The 19,255-nt window shown below is 49.7% G+C and overlaps 1 protein-coding gene across 1 annotated transcript; it reads left to right on the top strand.

Moving 5' to 3' along the window:
- On the top strand, nt 15,102-18,332 carry TIFAB (TIFA inhibitor). The gene is made up of 2 exons (XM_005683313.3): nt 15,102-15,163; nt 17,302-18,332. The coding sequence occupies exon 2, from the start codon at nt 17,312-17,314 to the stop codon at nt 17,903-17,905; it is 594 nt and encodes a 197-aa protein (XP_005683370.2). The 5' UTR covers nt 15,102-15,163; nt 17,302-17,311; the 3' UTR covers nt 17,906-18,332.

Consider the following 19,255-nt stretch of genomic DNA (forward strand, 5'->3'; position numbering starts at 1 on the left):
GCTGGCACTTGGCTCTAGACGCATGCCGGGGTAGTGTCCTGAGCGGGGAGGTCTGGCAAGCTTCTGTTCTGTGTGTGGAAACAACTGTTGGCCCCCATGGGCTCAGAGTACATGCATACATGGGGGTGGCCCAGGAGCCCCATGGCCTAGGGATCCTACTACCACTGAAGCCTCCACTCCCCAGAAGTTTCCACGATCCATCTGTTTGTCCCAGACTGAAATGCAGGTCATGTGGGGTCTGTCTTCCACTCCAAAGTGAGGTTTCCCTCTTTCACTGGTTTTGAAATTCCAATTTGTATTAAGCTGGTAAAGGAGAATTAAAAGCAGACAATTTAAATTTGCAACACAAAGCCACAGAAATTGCCAGAGGGCTTTCCCTTTGTTTTGGCAAAATCAGGCCACTTGCACTCACTATGTGTGGTGACGGCAGCTCCCCGAGGTGGCAATTGAGGCTCCCGGCCCCAAAGCTGGGCCAGGCTGTTTTTCTTGGCACCAGAAGCCTCTCGTGATTTAGCATTCTTCCCAGGAAATTCGGGTCCTTCTCCAGCTCCTGATGACTATTCCAGATGCGGGAGGTAGCTTGAGGTGTAAGAGGCAGAGGGAGCAAGTTGACGGTCAGCACAGGCCTCCCCCAAACGCCCTCTACTGGTGGTACTCTGCATCCTAGAGAGTAGTTTTCCCTGTGGGTATTATCCACCAGTGTGAAGAATCAGTCTTCTAGGAAGAGCTCTAAATTACGAGCCAATCAAAAGTTTGGAAGTGCTTTGAATCTCCGGGTTTTGTGTGTCTCCTGCATCAGGAGTTCAGAACTCTGCTCCTGGGCTCTGAGTCTGGGGCCCAAATCTGCAAAACACAGTGCTCGGTGGTGGCCATCTGGCCGCAGGTTTATTTAGAAACCCAAGGTAGCAAAAACGTAACAGTGACAACAACCCTTACTCTTAAAATCTGAGACATCGGGAACACCGGGAAAGTGCAGAGAGCAGGAGCACAGGACCCGTTCACAGGCAGAAAACAGCCGGCAGGTGCCTGGTAACGACCCACCCCACACACCGCTGATTCATGGATCTGCCCACTGACACCTCCCTGAGATTTACATTGTTAGAAAACAATCCACACTGCTGAGAGTGCAGCGTGTTATTTTGAATGAAGAGTATTTTTGTTGAACAATATAAAGATGGGAACATGAAATTAATGAAACCTACAAGGTGAATTTGAATGCTTTTTGTTTTGCATTGTAGCCAAGGTAAGTAACTTATTTTATTCAACCAAATATGGTCAAATATGATAATCTGTCACCATCAAACTTACATCTTATTTTCAGATAACTATTTGAAAGAAAACTGGATATCCACATGAAGCTGGACTCTGGGCTCCTGCAGTACCCAGTATATAAAAATTACCTCAGGGACTTCCCTGGTGGGCCAGTCTTTAAGAATTCACCTGCCAATGCGAGGGACATGGGTTTGGTCCCTGGTCCGGGAAGATCCCACATGCTTCAGAGCAAGGAAGCCTGTGTGACACACGACCAAAGCCCGTGCGTCCTAGAGACCGTGCTCCGCGACAAGAGAAGCCGGGGCAGTGAGAAGCCCGCACAGTGAGAAGCCCACGCGTCGCAATGAAGAGTAACCTCTGCTTGAGGCAGCTAGAGAGAGCCCATGAGCTGCAACGAAGATCCAGTGCGGCCAAAAACAAATAAAATAAACATCTATGATGGTTAATTTAAAAAATAAAATTACCTCAAAATAAATTAAAGACCTAAATGGAAGAACCCAAACTATACAACTCTTAGAGGATGAGCTTCATGACATTGCTGCTGCGGCTAAGTCACTTCAGTCATGTCCGACTCTGTGCGACCCCATAGACGGCTGCCCACCAGGCTCCCCCATCCCTGGGATTCTCCAGGCAAGAACACTGGAGTGGGTTGCCATTTCCTTCTCCAACGCAGGAAAGTGAAAAGTGAAAGTGAAGTCCCTCAGTCACGTCTGACTCTGAGCAACCCCATGGACTGCAGCCTACCAAGCTCCTCCATCCATGGGATTTTCCAGGCAAGAGTACTGGAGTGGGGTTGGGCAATAACTTCTTGGAAGTGAAGTCACTCAGTCCAGTCATGTCGGACTCTTTGCGACTCCATGGACTGGAGCCTATCAGGCTCCTCCGTCCATGGGATTTTCCAGGCAAGAGTACTGGAGTGGGGTGCCATTGCCTTCTCCAGAGGATCTGCCCCACCCAGAGATCGAACCAGGGTCTCCTGCATCGTAGGCAGACGCTTTTACCGTCTGAGCCACCAGGGAAGCCCAGGCAACAAAAGAAAAAACAGGTACATTGGATTACATCAAAATCTTAAATTTCTGTGCCTCAAAGGACACAACAGAGAGAAAAGGCAACCCATAGAATGGAAGAAAATATTTGTGTATTCCATATCGAACAAGAGGTTAATATCCAGAATCTGTAAAGAACTCCTATAACTTAATAACAAATAACCTGATTCAAAAATGGGCAAAAGACTTAAAGTAGAAATTTCTCCAAAGACAATAAATAAATGGCCAACAGCATATCAAAGATATTCAACATCACTAATTGGGGAAATGCAAATCAAAATCACAGTGATATATTCCCTCACACCCATTAGAATAGCTACTATAAAATAAAAATAGTAAAAACCACACAACAACAGAAAATAACAAGTGTTGTCAAGGATGTGGAAAAATTGCAACCCTTCTGCACTGTTGGTAGGAATGTAAAATGGTGTGGCCACTATTGAAAAACAGTAGGGGAGTTCCTCAACATATTAAACACAGAATTAACATATGATCCAGAAATTCCACTGCTTTATATATCCAAAAGAGCTGAAAACAAGGTATCAAATGGGTATTTCTGCATATTGTTCCCAGCAACATTGTTAACAACAGCCTAAAGTGGAAGCAACCCAAATGTCCACTGACAGATTAATAAGCAAAATGTGGTATATGCATACAGTGAACTATTATTCAGTTTTAAAATGAGTGAATTCAGACACATGCTACAACATGAGTGAAGCTTAAAGATATTATGTCAAGCAACATATGCTGATCACACAAAAGGACAAATATGTGTGATTCCCCTCATATGAGGTATCTAGAATAGTCCATCTGGGTTGTGAAGATCTTTTTTTGTACAGTTCTTCCGTGTATTCTTGCCACCTCTTCTTAATATCTTCTGCTTCTGTTAGGTCCAGACCATTTCTGTCCTTTATTAAGCCCATCTTTGCATGAAATGTTCCCTTGGTGTCTCTAATTTTCTTGAAGAGATCTCTAATCTTTCCCATTCTGTTCTTTTCCTCTATTTCTTTGCATTGATAGCTGAAGAAGGCTTTCTTATCTTTTCTTGCTATTCTTTGAAACTCTGCATTCAGATGCTTATATCTTTCCTTTTCTCCTTTGCTTTTCACCTCTCTTCTTTTCACAGCTATTTGTAAGGCCTCCCCAGACAGCCATTTTGCTTTTTTGCATTTCTTTTCCATGAGGATGGTCTTGATCCCTGTATCCTGTACAATGTCACGAACCTCATTCCGTAGTTCATCAGGCACTCTATCTATCAGATCTAGGCCCTTAAATCTATTTCTCACTTGCACTGTATAATCATAAGGGATTTGATTTAAGTCATACCTGAATGGTCTAGCGGTTTTCCCTACTTTCTTCAATTTGAGTCTGAATTTGGCAATAAGGAGTTCATGATCTGAGCCACAGTCAGCTCCTGATCTTGTTTTTGTTGACTGTATAGAGCTTCTCCATCTTTGGCTGCAAAGAATATAATCAGTCTGATTTCAGCTTTGACCATCTGGCGATGTCCATGTGTAGAGTCTTCTCTTGTGTTGTTGGAAGAGTGTGTTTGCTATGACCAGTGCATTTTCTTGGCAAAACTCTATTAGTCTTTGCCCTGCTTCATTCCGCATTCCAAAGCCAAATTTGCCTGTTACTCCAGGTGTTTCTTGACTTCCTACTTTTGCATTCCAGTCCCCTATAATGAAAAGGACATCTTTTTTGGGTGTTCGTTCTAAAAGGTCTTGTAGGTTTTCATAAAACCATTCAACTTCAGTTTCTTCAGCGTTACTGGTTGGGGCATAGACTTGGATTATCGTGATATTGAATGGTTTGCCTTGGAAATGAACAGAGATCATTGTGTCGTTTTTGAGATTGCATCCAAGTACTGCATTTCAGGCTCTTTCGTTGACCATGATGGCTACTCCATTTCTTCTGAGGGATTCCTGCCCACAGTAGTAGATATAATGGTCATCTGAGTTAAATTCACCCATTCCAGTCCATTTTAGTTTGCTGATTCCTAGAATGTCGATGTTCACTCTTGCCATCTCTTGTTTGACCACTTCCAATTTGCCTTGATTCATGGACCTGACATTCCAGGTTCCTATGCAATATTGCTCTTTATAGCATTGGATCTTGCTTCTATCACCAGTCACATCCACAGCTGGGTATTGTTTTTGCTTTGGCTCCATCCCTTCATTCTTTCTGGAGTTATTTCTCCACTGATCTCCAGTAGCATATTGGGCACCTACTGACCTGGGGAGTTCCTCTTTCAGTATCCTATCATTTTGCCTTTTCATACTGTTCATAGGGTTCTCAAGGCAAGAATACTGAAGTGGCTTGCCATTCCCTTCTCCAGTGGACCACATTCTGTCAGACCTCTCCACCATGACCCGCCCATCTTGAGTTGCCCCGCAGGCATGGCTTGGTTTCATTGAGTTAGACAAGGCTGCGGTCCTAGTGTGATTAGATTGACTAGTTTTCTGTGAATATGGTTTCAGTGTGTCTGCCCTCTGATGCCCTCTTGCAACACCTACCATCTTACTTGGGTTTCTCTTACCTTGGGCATGGGGTATCTCTTCACGGCTGCTCCAGCAAGGCACAGCCACTGCTCCTTACCTTGGACGAGGGGTATCTCCTTACCGCCACCGTTCCTGACCTTCAACGTAATCTAGAGCAAGACATCTTGGAATGTGAAGTCAAGTGGGCCTTAGAAAGCATCACTACGAACAAAGCTAGTGGAGGTGATGGAATTCCAGTTGAGCTGTTTCAAATCCCGAAAGATGATGCTGTGAAAGTGCTGCACTCAATATGGCAGCAAATTTGGAAAACTCAGCAGTGGCCACAGGACTGGAAAAGGTCAGTTTTCATTCCAATCCCAAAGAAAGGCAATGCCAAAGAATGCTCAAACTATCGCACAATTGCACTCATCTCACACGCTAGTGAAGTAATGCTCAAAATTCTCCAAGCCAGGCCTCAGCAATATGTGAACCATGAACTTCCTGATGTTCAAGCTGGTTTTAGAAAAGGCAGAGCAACCAGAGATCAAATTGCCGACATCCACTGGATCATGGAAAAAGGAAGAGAGTTCCAGAAAAACATCTATTTCTGCTTTATTGACTATGCCAAAGCCTTTGACTGTGTGGATCTCAATAAACTGTGGAAAATTCTGAGAGAGATGGGAATACCAGACCACCTGACCTGCCTCTTGAGAAATCTGTATGCGGGTCAGGAAGCAACAGTTAGAACTGGACATGGAACAACAGACTGGTTCCAAATAGGAAAAGGAGTATGTCAAGGCTGTATATTGTCACCCTCCTCATTTAACTTATATGCAGAGTACATCATGAGAAACGCTGGACTGGAAGAAACACAAGCTGGAATCAAGATTGCCGGGAGAAATATCAATCACCTCAGATATGTAGATGACACCACCCTTATGGCAGAAAGTGAAGAGGAGCTAAAGAGCCCTTGATGAAAGTGAAAGAGGAGAGTGAAAAAGTTGGCTTAAAGCTCAACATTCAGAAAACAAAGATCATGGCATCTGGTCCCATCACTTCATGGGAAATAGATGGGGAAACAGTGGAAACAGTGTCAGACTTTATTTTTTTGGGCTCCAAAATCACTGCAGATGGTAACTGCAGCTATGAAATTAAAAGACGCTTACTCCTTGGAAGAAAAGTTATGACCAACATAGATAGTATATTCAAAAGCAGAGACATTACTTTGCCGACTAAAGTCCGTCTAGTCAAGGCTATGGTTTTTCCAGTGGTCATGTATGTGAGAGTTGGACTGTGAAGCAGGCTGAGCACCGAAGAATTGATGCTTTTGAACTGTGGTGTTGGAGAAGACTCTTGAGAGTCCCTTGGACTGCAAGGAGATCCAACCAGTCCATTCTGAAGGAGATCAGCCCTGGGATTTCTTTGGAAGCAATGATGCTAAAGGTGAAGCTCCAGTACTTTGGCCACCTCATGAGAAGAGTTGACTCATTGGAAAAGACTTTGATGCTGGGAGGGATTTGGGGCAGGAGGAGAAGGGGACGACCCAGGATGAGATGGCTGGATGGCATCACGGACTCAATGGATGTGAGTCTGGGTGAACTCCGGAAGTTGGTGATGGACAGGGAGGCTTGGCGTGCCGTGATTCATGGGGTTGCAAAGAGTCGGAAATGACTGAGCGACTGAACTGAACTGAGAATAGTCCAACCCACAGAAACAAGTAGAATGGTGGTTGCCAGGGGCTAGAGGGAAAGAGAAGTGGAGTTTTGCTGTGTAATGGGTTTAAAGTTTCAGTTTTGCAAGATGGAAAGGTTCTGGAGACGGTACAAAAATGTGAATGTGCTTAGCACGACTGCGCTGTGGACTTAAAGTGGCTAAAATGGGAAACCGTGTTATGTGTATTTGACCACAATCTAAAGAGAGATAACTATTTGCAGAGGAACAGTTTTTATTGTGTTGTTGTTGTTGTCTGTTTTCTTTGTCCCTCTGTTATCACATCTACATGGAGTACTTCTAGGCACCAGGAACCATCTAAATTGCCACACAGAGTTTTTTTCATGGTGTGTTAAAAATCTGCCTTTGAAGACATGCTAATTTCAGAATACATTTTATTTCTAAAATTTAGTCAAAGTATTTATGCTAGGCTTTTACCTCACTTAATTTAAAACAAAAATCCCCTGTTTGATGTTGGTGTGCTGTGTTTAAGGCCATCCTTCCTGGCCAGATGCACTGTTTAAATATGACCAAGCTGTGTTTCTTCAGTATGGGTTCTTGACTGAGAAAGAAAGAAGCCCTTGGCAAAACCTTTTGACCAGGTGAAAGCGGAACCCTCTCCAAGTGTTGAACAAAGACACTGGCTATAGGGCCCCGGGGTTGCACAGGGCTGATTATCCTCTTTCTACAGATGAGGACTCCAGGGCCAGAGAGGAAAAGCAACTTGCTACAAAGTATGTCTGCGGCAGAGTCAAGGCTGGGCTCCCGGAGAGGGCTCCGTCCCTGCCCTCTGGCCCACAGCTGCTCCTCGGATGCTGTGGGTGAGGCAGGGGGGGACAGCACCAGGCCAGGATGCAAGACACCGCCTCCTTCCGCCAGCAGCCTAAGGGACAGTCCTGTAGCTCAGCGGGGGGTGGAGGGGGGGAAGGAAGTAAAAGCAGAGGTAATTGCTAGGCTCGCTGGTACTGGCTTGACCCACCCCAAGGTGAGAGCCTAGAAGGCCTCAGAACTCCCAGACACCCTGTCCCCAGGGCCTGCCTCAGGCATTGGTCAGGGCTCCATTGTTGGATTTAGCCTTAAGGAAAACTGACATGTATTAAGAATCTAGAACAATACATTCTTTGTGGGCTTAGCAATGACCCCTGGAACAGTGGAGTGAGCACAGGCAGAATGCTCACCTTCTCTGACTCCTGAGCAGGTAGAGGCCCCCGAGGCCATGCTGGCCTTGCTGTGCAAGGAGGCCTCCTCCGTCTGGGAGAGAATGCGGCAGGAATAAGCACCTGGGGCTGCCCCTCCCTCAATCCCCACAGCCATTCACTTCACCCAGCCCAGACCAGCCATCAGAAGGTTGGGACCCAAGGCCCAGGGAGGGGAAAGGCTTGCCCCTTGGAAGCACAGAAGTTGAGCACAACGATCTGAAGATCAGATGGGAGCTTGAGAGGCAGCTTCACGACCTGCAATCTGGGTGATCTTGAGTTACTTAATTGTGCTTCTACATTCTCATTTGTGAAATAGGATTAATACTGCGACCCCTCTCGCAAAGGCAGTGGGGATTAAATAAAACAGTTCACGTGAGGGCTTAGCACAGGATACAGCATATAGTCAGGACGCAGCGCTAACTTCGTTATTGTTTTAAAGTTCAAATGCACCATTACTGCTGTTGTTACCATTCGTGTTAGCCAAGTGCGTAGAGCAAGGTGTGACAGAACCCCGCCAGTGGCTGGGTACCTGACCTCACCGCCCTCCACCAGGCACCACCCCACTCAGCGTCCCCTGGAGGAGGGCTGCCCCGGTGCTCCCCACACTGGCAGTATAGATGTCCCTCCTGGGGTTCACGTTCTGTGCATCCCTCACAGCATCACCTCTAGAAGTGGCAGAGAATTGTTTTCTCACCTGACAACTCAGAGGGGGCAGAGCACCCTTTGTCCTGATGGTCCTGGAACTACCGCTCCATCCCTATCCAGTGCCCTGAGCACTTGCCTGCATGGGTGCTGAGTCGCTTCAGTTGGGTCCGACTTTGTGACCCTATGGACCTGTAGCCCACCAGGCTCCTCAGTCCGTGGGATTCTCCAGGCAAGAATACTAGAGTGGGTTGCCCTGCCCTCCTCCAGGGGACCTTCCCGACTCAGGGATTGGACCCGTCTCCTGCACTGCAGGTGGATTCTTTACTGCTGAGCCACCGGGGAAGCCTGTCCTTGAGTGCTTATTAAGTGCCGAGTGCTGGCCTGGGCTAAGTGTGACGTCTTCATTTCCCCCCATGGTGGCCCTCCTTGGAGAGGATCATGACTGCTCCATCTTACAGATACGGGGGCAGGCCTGGCCTCTCACCCTCACCGTGCTGTGCGCTGTTTGACCCTGGGCAGGTGGCCTCACCTTTCTGGGCCTGTCTGTCCCTGCACCTGCACTGTAACAGACTGCTGCTCCGCTCCGTGTGGCCCCTGGCTTCCTGCTTTATCTCCACGCTCAGAGTTGGTGTCCTCTGGTGAGATTTGCTATAAATCCACCTTTGGGCCATTTCAGGGCATTCTGAGCCAGAGAAGCACAGACCACCTTCCCCTCTTTCCCTAGCAGGCGCATAAATGGCCTGGTGGGGGTGGGAGTGGAGGTGGTGGGGGTTGGGGTGGGGCGGTGGGCAACCCCATCGGCTTGGCACGCTGAGTGCCCTGCCAGCCAGACAGCCGGAGCACACACTTAGAGAAGGTAGGGCAGTTGGATCCCAGAGAACACCACTCATGAGGCACAGTGGCTTCATCTTTAAGCCCAGGAGTGTAACAGACTAGGCCCAAATCCCGCTTCTGACAGTCCCAGACCTGTGATCTTAATTAATCAACTAATTGCTGTGAACCTCAGCTTCTTTGTCTGTATAATGAGTAGCCTTCTCCTCTTGGGTTAGGGCCGTGTGTCCCTGCCATAACCTGGAGATTCTTTCTAGAGCATCCGTTTTACTTATCATTTAAAAATGGGATTTCTATTGACTCTGTGCAAATTATATATTCAACTCCCAAATCATGGTTGTTTTAAGCAAAACCTGAAGGCTTCTGAGAATCTGGGGTTTGTGCAGGCTGTGAGTTGGGTCTCCCAACCCCTCTCCCCAGGATGTATGTTCACTGGACTCTGCTACTCTACAGCCCTCTCCACGTGCTTGGCGTTTTGAATACATCTCATTTAGCCCTCATGCAGCAACAGATTATCCTCATTTTACAGGCCAGATTTCAGGTTCAGAGAGGTTGAGTAACTTGTTTGAGGGCACACAGTTGCCACAAGAAGGAGCCAAGCCTCAGACCCGAGTCTGACACCAGAGTCCCCTCCTGCCCACCACAGTAGGAGCTCTGGATGGTGCCCTTCCGCCCCTGAGCTCGCCAAGGAGCACAGCTGGGGACACTGCTCACTGATGTACTCTCCCCAAGGCCGCAGCACCAACGAAGGAGGCCATCCTAGCCAAGGGAGCTGAGCAGAGAGCAGCCAGCACTTCCACTTCCCCCACTCTCACCCTCCCTGGCTCTCACCTGCCCCCCGGGGAAAGCCAGACAGACGGTTACCAGCACGACTTCCTGCTGGCCCTCAGGAGATGTAGCCTGAGCAGTTCTTCCTTTTTTAAAAAAAAATTTTTTTTATTTGGCTGCCCTGGGGTTTAGTTGCAGCATGTGAGATCTTGTTCCCTGAGCAAGGATTGAACCCAGGCCCCCCTGCCCTAGGAGCACAGTCTTATCCACCGGTCCACCAGGAAGTCCCCAGTTTTCCCTCTTGTCCGATAAATTCCCTGGCTGTTTCAGTTCTCTCTCTTGCCGGGAACTGCTTTGAATGGAGTTACTGAGGGAACTCAAGGGCCATAAGCAATCTCTTCCTCCCACCCACTCTTCCGTGCCAAGGTTGGGTTGTGGACACAGCCTTTTTCTCACTGAAGTCTGTTTCCAGGGGGCAGTGAGGAGAGGTGTCCCATGCCCCAGGAAAAAACAAAAGCATGGAGAGGGGATAGGGCTCAACCGAGGTCACACACCTAGGGACAGCACAGCCTCTGCCAGGTTCCTTTCTGGAGCCCATCTCTGCTGGCGGGAAGAAGTACCCGAGCATCACCAGGATGGGAAGGCGGTGTGTGTGAGGAACCCTGGGGAGGAGACCATGTTTCAGAGACACGCAGCTGGCTGGTGGTCTGGACGAGGCAGACCCACAGGCTGAGAGGAAGGGCTCTGGAACATGGCCAGCCACCTTCCATTCAGCAGGCTCAGTCCCAGGTGTGTCTCCAGACCTTAAAGCACCCCAGAGTGGCCATCTGGACTTCTGGTTATCCATCCATCCATCAGGGAGGTGAAGCTGTACTGAGAAGGGTTATGGTGCTGGCAAGAGCCCTGAGTCTAGCCTGCCTGCCTGCCCCTGGTCCCTCTCCCTCACAAGCCGAACCAGCATGCCTAAAACGCTGCGACTGGAACCACTGCATTCAAGGAGACTGCCGCATGATGATGAAGACAGAGATCAGGGTGAAGCTTCTACTAGCCGAGCAAAGCCAAAGATGGCCAGCAAAGCTTAGCACTTGGGTGAGAGGCCAAGGACAGAGTCTCCCTCAAAAGAAACTAATTCTGTTGAAACACACCAGGACTTTTAGCCCCCAGGATTTTGAGACAATACATTTCTCTATTTAAGCCACCCCGTTTGTGGTTCTTTGCTATGACTGCCTCAGTAAACAAATATACCAGTGAATACCTCTCCATAGAGATCATTCAATATTCTGGCTTCTATTACCATAAGGTGAAGTCGCTCAGTCGTGTCCGACTCTTTGCGACCCCGTGGACTGTAACCTACTAGGCTTCTCCATCCATGGGATTCTCCAGGCAAGAATACTGGAGTGGATTGCCATGTCCTTCTCCAGGGGATCTTCCCGACCCAGGGATCAAACCCCAGTCTCCCGCATTGGAGGCAGACGCTTTAACCTCTGAGCCACCAGGGAAGCTAGTTTTATCTGTTCTTGCATTTCATGTAATCATACTGTCTGTATCATTTGTGCCTGGTTTCTTTTGCTCTTCAAAATGGGCCTATTGTTGTATGTATCACTGGTTCATTCTCTTTTTTTACTGCTGTGTGGTTGTTCACTGTATACATTTTTATATATATTTATTATACAATTTGTTTATCCATTTTCTTTTTAATGGACCTTTGGGCTGTTTCCAGTTTGGAGTTAATAGGATAAAACTGCTATGAACATTCTTATACAGATCTTTTTTGTGGCATATGCAGTGAGATTGTTTCTGCTGATTTTCTCTTGTTTTTTTTGACAGTTAAACTGTGGTGTTAGAGAAGACTCTTGAGAGTCCTTTGGACTGCAAGGAGATCAAACCAGTCAGTCACAAATAAACTCAATCCTGAATATTCATTGGAGGGACCTATGCTGAAGCGGAAGCTGCAATACTTTGGCCACCCGATGTGAAGAGCCGATTCATTGGAAAAGGCCCTGATCTGGGAAAGACTGAAGGTAGGAGGAGAAAGGGATGACAGAGGGTGAGATGGTTGGATGGCATCACAGACTCAATGGACATGAGTTTGAGCAAGCTCCAGGAGATGGTGATGGACAGGGAGTCCTGATGTGCTACAGTCCATGGGGTCACAAAGAATCAGGCACAACTGAGTGACTGAACAACCTGTAGCTTAATCATGCTGCTGCTGCTAAGTCACTTCAGTCGTGTCCGACTCTGTGAGACCCCATAGACGGCAGCCCACCAGGCTCCCCCGTCCCTGGGATTCTCCAGGCAAGAGCGCTGGAGGTAGCTTAATCACAGAACACTGTTAATGAGAAGTTGTAGAGGCTCTGTATGATGTAAACTTGGTCTAGCAAGCATTTCTTTTTCTTCTAGAAGGTAGTTAGAGAAGAGAGATTGGGATCATCTGGGGCCAGGTTTCCACCTTCTTAAGACCTGGTCTAGTTTGGTTTGTCCTTAGTCCCCGTGTACTGTAGAGGGTCTCATTTGAAAGTCTGGGGGATTTTTTAGCAGGGTGCCCCTCTTTCCTGGTTGGACCTGACCTCCAAGTTTGGTCTCCCAGCACCAAGAGACAGCCACACCCTCTGCTGAGCCTCTTAGCCTTTGAACTCTTGCATTTATTTGGTTCCTTGGTGTCTCATTCTTCCTGCTTTGACCAGCAGCCATCTTGAAGGTGGAACAGAATATGAGCTCACTTCTCTGCATGCTCTTTCATCCAGGTGCTTAGCTTGAGAATTCCATGGACTGCACAGTCCATGGGGTCACAAAGAGGCAGACATGACTGAGAGACTTTCACTTTCACTTGGCGTCTCAAGGGCTGAGTCCCAGTTTGTGCCTCTGTCTGGGGAGACCCTTGAGAATCTCAGTGGTCACTCTTTGCTCAGCCTGCAGGCCTGCATCACTTTCAAACCAGCAAATGTCTCACAAGGAAGAGGGGTAGCAAGTCAGACTTAAATAAATGGGCTTTCCTGGGACTTCCCTGGCAATCCAGGAGTTAGGACCTCCTTCCAATGCATGAGGTGTGGGTTCAATCATGGTTCGAGAGCTAAGATTCCACATGCATCATGGCCAAAAAGAAGAAAACAGCCAGAACATAAAACAGAAGCAGCATTGTAACAAATTCAATAAAGTCTTTAAAAATGGTCTGCATCAAAAATAAATCTTAAAAAAATTAAAGTAAATGGGCTTTGCTTCTCAGTGGGGTCCTGGCCCCTCAAGTCTAGCTGCCTTGTTGCTCTCCAATATCTTCTAACAAATCTTTTGAAAAACCTACCATTTATAATTGCTCTTAGTGGGAAGTTAGTCTGTCACCGCCTGTTTCATGGTGGCAGTTGAAATCTCGTCATTGATTATTTGTATCAGCTCCCATTCGTTGAGTTCGACTCTGTGTTCCAGGTACCATACCTAAGCTTTTTAATGCTTTTCAAAAAAGGAATCCTCAAAACAGACCATTGAGGTGGGTGCTATGGCTGTCCCCATTTCACAGGTGGAGAACCTGAGTCAGGAAAGGTGAAAAGATTTGTCCAGGATCAGGCAATCATAAAAAAGATACAGAACTTGAATCCGGATACAACTGACACCAAAGCCAACCTTTAACTGCTAGACAACCAGCCTCTCCAGTCTAGCTTTGAGGTTAAGAGCTGGCCTAGGGACTCCTTTCTCCACGAAGCCCTCCTAGAATACTCCAAGTGTCTCTCTCACCCCTGCACTTCTATTGCAACGATTGTGTATGCCAAGATCTCCATGTGCTCCCACTGAGAATGTTGGCATCCTGGGTATCCTGAAGGTACAGTCCCTGAGGGTGGGCCTCACACACACGTTTGGCACAGCTGATGCAGATTGGACCTCAGAGAGGGAGAGCACATGGAGGAGATGGGATACAGGGAGATAGCTTGGTTCATTTCTGGGGCAGGTATAGCTCCCATCTCTGGGGGGGCCCCAGTGGTTGTGTCACAGGCTGGGGTGGGCAGGGATGGATGAATGTTTTCAGAGCTCTCTGTTTTTCCTTCCTACTAATGAAGCAAACAACTTGCTGAGAATAGAGGGTGCAGGCTAGGAGTCCTGAAGAGTACCCACAGAGACTTAGCCCCACTGTGCGGCCTGCTGAAATCTCTGGGGCCACAAGGGTAACATGAGGAGGAAGTAAGCAGTGGGCCTGGGGGTCAAGGAGGCAGATTGGAGAGGCACCTGCTGGCTGATAGGAGTGGCCCAGCCTACAACACTCACTTGTATAATCTCTAAGAATCCTCAGGATAGCCAGGGTTTGATGGGAAAAAAGTGAAAGGACGATGTTGTTTTCTTGTTCTGGGACCTTGGACCCCTTGTTCGCCCCCTGTATAAGATGGGCACATGTCTCTTGCCAGCTTAGCTAGTCGGTGGGTACAGCGGAAGGAAGGCCACACTGGCAGACTAGGTAGAACTGCACCAACTGAAGGGTTACACTGCAGTAACACTGGGGCACTTCCAGGATGGCCAGACCCCACAGTGCTGCGCACACATCCATCTTGGTCTGGTCCAGGCTGCTCCCAAAGGCCAGCGGGACTGACTCCAGATGGGTGGACATAGGGGGGGCCCTCCTGCTGTCCTACTGTGGGAGAGGCCACCCGCTGTGAGCAGCCATTTTCTCCTTTCCTGGAGGCCCTCTCCTTCCCTGAAACACTCAATGGACCACCATGTCCCCCGCAGCTCCCTTGGCCACCACCAACAGCCACAGTGGCCCCCTCACAGCCTCCCACAAGCAGTGGGGATGCCCCTCACTGGCCATCTGTCCAAAAGGGCTCCCCTTTCTAACAGGTCTGGGATGCCTTCCCCCCCGCCACCCCACACCTGGCAGGGGAGAAGAGGAACTCAGCCGACACCCTGGAAACATTCTCAAGGTCCTCGGGCCTGCCGAGATAAAACCCAGGAGGGAACTCCGCGGCTTCTCCTAGCCACGGTCCCATGGGGTTTTCAACCTCTCAGCAGCAGGGTTGCACTTCTGCAACAGGAGATTACACTTCCAGTTTCTTTCCTAAAGGGAAAAAGGAAGAGAGCAACAAAGTTGATGTGCATGGTGACGTATATCACCTCCCCAAACCGCAGTTGTCATTGCCATCTCCAGGCCTGCCCCAGCCCAGACTCACATGCCTCCCACCCTCGGGGAGCTCACAGCTGCTGTCCCAGAGCTAGATGCACCCCGGGAAGTAAGGTAGGTGGAGCTCAGAGGGGCTTGAACTTAAACTTGAGGGCGGCAGGGTGGGGAGCAGGGCCCCTGCAGGCTCCTCACCAGGCACATACCCCAGAATAACTGGAGATAGGAGAAGAGCTCTGCAAAGCCAAGGGGATTGCTATGGGCTCTGGGGTTCCCAGTGAAGCAGAGTAAGGTCACAAGAACAGTGGTGAGCCCTTCTTTCCAAGGGACTCTCTTAGGGTCCCTAGGCCATGGGATTGGTTCCTAGAAGTGAACCCCAAGTTTCTGGCCAGGCCTGAGGACTTGGACATCCAGCTTAGCTGTTCTTGTACTTATATAAAGGAAAGTAAATAGGGCCGGTGTACACACACCTGAGGGAGAGGCTTTCTGCAGGAATACTGGGGCCAGACGGAGGATGTGAATGGGTGTGTGGGGGCGGTGTGTGTGTATGCATGAGGGAAAATGGGGTGTCCTAAGGCCTCACCACTCAGTGTCAGATTGAGAGGCTCTCACCATTACTTCACCAAAAGACATGGGGTCCTCCAGAGTTTGTAGGGGATTGAAGCCTGTCCCACAGCCTTTAAGGACCAGACTCTCACTTGGGGTTGCTCTGGACTTGATTTCACATGATTTTCACGTGTGTGAGCCTCTTCTCATTTAGCTATTTGGCAAATGTGCCTCCAGACACTTGCTGTGGCCCGGTCCTGTCTGTGCTGGGCAGTGGGACTCGGGGCATGGAGGCAATTCTACCCTCAGGAGGTCTCAGGGACAACAGAGAAGATGGGACAAGGACCCACATCACGGAAACACAATGGAAAGGGGGCACCCCTGGGGGGAGTCTCCTTGTTGTGAGGGTCAGAGTTTAGACAGAGGAAAAGAGCTTCATGGGAGAGGTCACATGTGACCCAGGCCTTTAAAGATAAGCAGTTTGGGATGGAAGACGCATTTTCAGGAAAGAAAGTACTGTAAGCAAAAGCCTGGAGCTGGAAAAAGCATACAGTTAGCTATTCAGATCCACTCAGCCCTCAGTTCCTGCAGAAGGTGGTGGCAGGACCTGGGCCATCTGGGGTTGGTACACATTCCAGGGAGTTTATGTTCCTCAGCTCCATGGGGGAACAGAGCCTCCCTGCATGTTCCAGTTAGATTCTGAAGGACAAATTTCTGGCAATGAAGTTGCTGGGGCAAGGGACATGTGCATTGCACACGGGCAGATATGGCCAGTCGACCTCCAGGGAGCCGCTATCAGTTCTGAGAGAGATCTCAGCTCTTGCCAAGTGCATCCTCAGGACCCGTCTTCTGCCCCAGACTGAGGAGCAGATGTTCACAGCATTAGCATCCATAGGAGCACTTGGAATGTGCTTGTTGCTGTTGTTCAGTCACTCAGTCCTGTCCAACTCTTTAAGATCTCACGGACTGCAGCACATCAGGCTTCCCTGAGCCTGCTTAAACTCTCATCCATTGACTCAGTGATGCCATCCAACCATCTCATCCTCTGGAATGTGCTAGGTGTTTTGTTCTTCCTTGGTGTGTCCAGGCAGCCTTTCCCATCTCCTAGGAGCAGGCAGGGCTTCCCTCTTCTGGGTCCCTCCTTAATGCTGGGAACTAGAAGCCCCCTCTCCTTATGCAGCTGGGTACTCCTGTTGATCTGCTCATCCCAGCAGCTGGTCAGTGCCTGGCTCAGAGGAGGGCTCGGCAAGCGTTTGTCATGTGACTGTCAGATACAAGGAAGGTGGATCCTATCTTCCATCCTTCCTTTCCCAGGAAGCCAGGCAAATTGTCCCCAAATGCCAATATGTCACCAAAACCCCATCACACTGGCTGGTGTGCCTTGGACTTTGCAAGGACAAGGATGCACATACCTATGTTATGTTAAAGAGAACTAAAATTTAGAGAGTGAGCGGCATGCCCCACTAACTCACAGAGTGTGTTAGGGATGAAGTTGAGGCTAGAAACAGTGGGCCTGAGCTTCACCAGCTCTGGCCATGGCTGCAGCCTGGCTGGAGCAGAGTGACCACATCCATGCTCAGTGCCGGGCTCTGCTTGGCTGGAGGTGACTGGGGACCCCTGAGGGCGGCAAGCATGTCTGGGCTCAAGGAGTCACAGAGGGAGTGACTGCCACCGCTCAGGCCTGTGCCTCTGTGTTCCATCTTTTCCAGGCTCCTGTCCATGGAGAGGCCCCTCACAGTCCTTCGGGTGAGCCTGCACCACCCCACGCCAGGCTCTGCCACCTTTGCTTATGTCCCTCCTCAGGTGGAGCACGACGCCAGCCCACTGCTGGTGGGCAGGGGACCGGACGCCCACCTCCGGCTGCAGCTCCCTCGCCTCTCCCGCCAGCACCTGTCACTGGAGCCCTACCTGGAGAAGGGCGGCGCCCGGCTGGCCTTCAGCTTGAAGGTCCTGAGCCGCAAGGGCAGCGTGTGGGTCAACGGGATGACGCTGAGGTTCCTGGAGCAGGTGCCCCTGGGTGCCATCAACAGAGTGGCCTTCTCTGGCGTCCAGATGGTGGTCCGCATTGAGGGAGGCACCTCCCTGGAGGCCTTTGTCTGCTGCTTCCATCTCAGCCCCTCGCCTCTGATTTACAGGCTCCGCGCCGAGGAGACAGACGAACGGGAAAGTGTGCCCCAGGAGCAGCCTCCTCCAGGTTCCGGGCAGGGGGCTCCAGATCACCTGGGGTTTCTCCACAGCCCTCTGCAGCCCAGCCCTGGAGGAGCGCCAGAAATACCTCTCCAGAGGGAGCCCCTAGATGGTGCGCTCAGCTAGCCCCGCCGGCCACCCTGGGGCACGCCTCGGCTGAAACGGGACTTGAAATATTCAAGCTACATCATGCTAGGTTGACAGGCCAGGCCCACATAATAATGAACCGATTCTGCAAACATGAATGGCCGGGGGTGAGGGGAGCGCCCTCCACGGCCACAGCTATGCGAGGTAACAGGAACTTTATATACTTTTAAAGGCCCTGAGGGATTCTGGGAGCCTCCCTCAGTGTTTCCCCACATTTCCCCCTCTCCTCTGACTAGGAGTTACTTTATGTCGCTAATTTTGTGTGCCGTTTAAGAGTTGGAGTTTGAGGTTGCACCAGGAATGCAGGGACACATGTAACAATTACGTTTGTGGTAGCTCGGGGTTACCTTGGGCTTTCAAATACCCACAGGCTCTCGGGGCTTAGGGAAGCCTGTGTTTAATAAACTGCAAGTATTTCATTAAGCTGGCATGCCCAACAGGATTCCCTGATCCCCCAGATGGGCTGCATGCAGCCACGTCGTCACGCAGAGGTGGGGGCGGGAAACAGAGAAGAGGTGTAAGAGGAAATTGGAGAGGTGGGGGCCCACATCTCTGGAAAGGACGAAGGTGGAGTCCAGGGTTTCCTGGGGATGGAGAGCTGGGGGCTGGGCCTGCGTGGGAATTCACTGTTGCCCTAACCGCCTCATCCTCATGGTCCCTCACTCTCACCTCAGGATGGAAGTCTTGGAGAACTAGAGAGCAGAGGCCTTCAGGGGAAGGCGGCTTCCCACAGCAGTGGGCTCCTCCAGGACTAACGCTGTGAGGTGGGGTGGGAGGCTGCGGTAGAAGGCAGTGCAGCGGTTATTTCACTCCCCGGTGGCTCATGTGCCCAGGTGGGTGGACTAGCAGGGGATCAAGCATGGGCTTATTTTCTCCGCAAATGTTGGGAAGCAAGTTCTGGGGAGCAGAGCATAAGCAGCCACAGTCCATGCCATCCTGGGGACGGGGAGTGTGGTTTAGAAACCATGTTCACCTGTGTAATAAAAGGAGGGGCCTCAGAGCCAGATGGTTGCCATCAGCCTAGACCCTGCTCTGTGATACCCAAGGCCCTGAAGCTGCCCATTGGCTGGCTCACATTCCAAGTCTGTAACCACCTTCAACAAGGTTTTCAACATTCTCCACTTCCCACCCAAGAAGAGAGATCCTTTTGCACCCAGGCTGCAAGGAATTTCCATTGTACTGCCAGGTCTGACATCGTCTCCTTGGGAAAGATAGCAGTGGGCAGGACCCAGGCTGCTCTGACTTGGGAAGATTCTATTCTACAGGGAGTGAGGCAGAAAGACTCAAGTCACAGCCACAAGGCAGGAGAGGATGAGTGATGTAAGAGAA

Source organism: Capra hircus, chromosome 7, assembly GCF_001704415.2.
Source record: "Capra hircus breed San Clemente chromosome 7, ASM170441v1, whole genome shotgun sequence".
In the NCBI taxonomy this organism is placed as follows: Eukaryota; Metazoa; Chordata; class Mammalia; order Artiodactyla; family Bovidae; genus Capra; species Capra hircus.

What these genes read in the sequence shown, in the direction of transcription:
- TIFAB (XM_005683313.3), top strand. Translation starts at nt 17,312, where the DNA reads ATGGAGAGGCCCCTCACAGTCCTTCGGGTGAGCCTGCACCACCCCACG.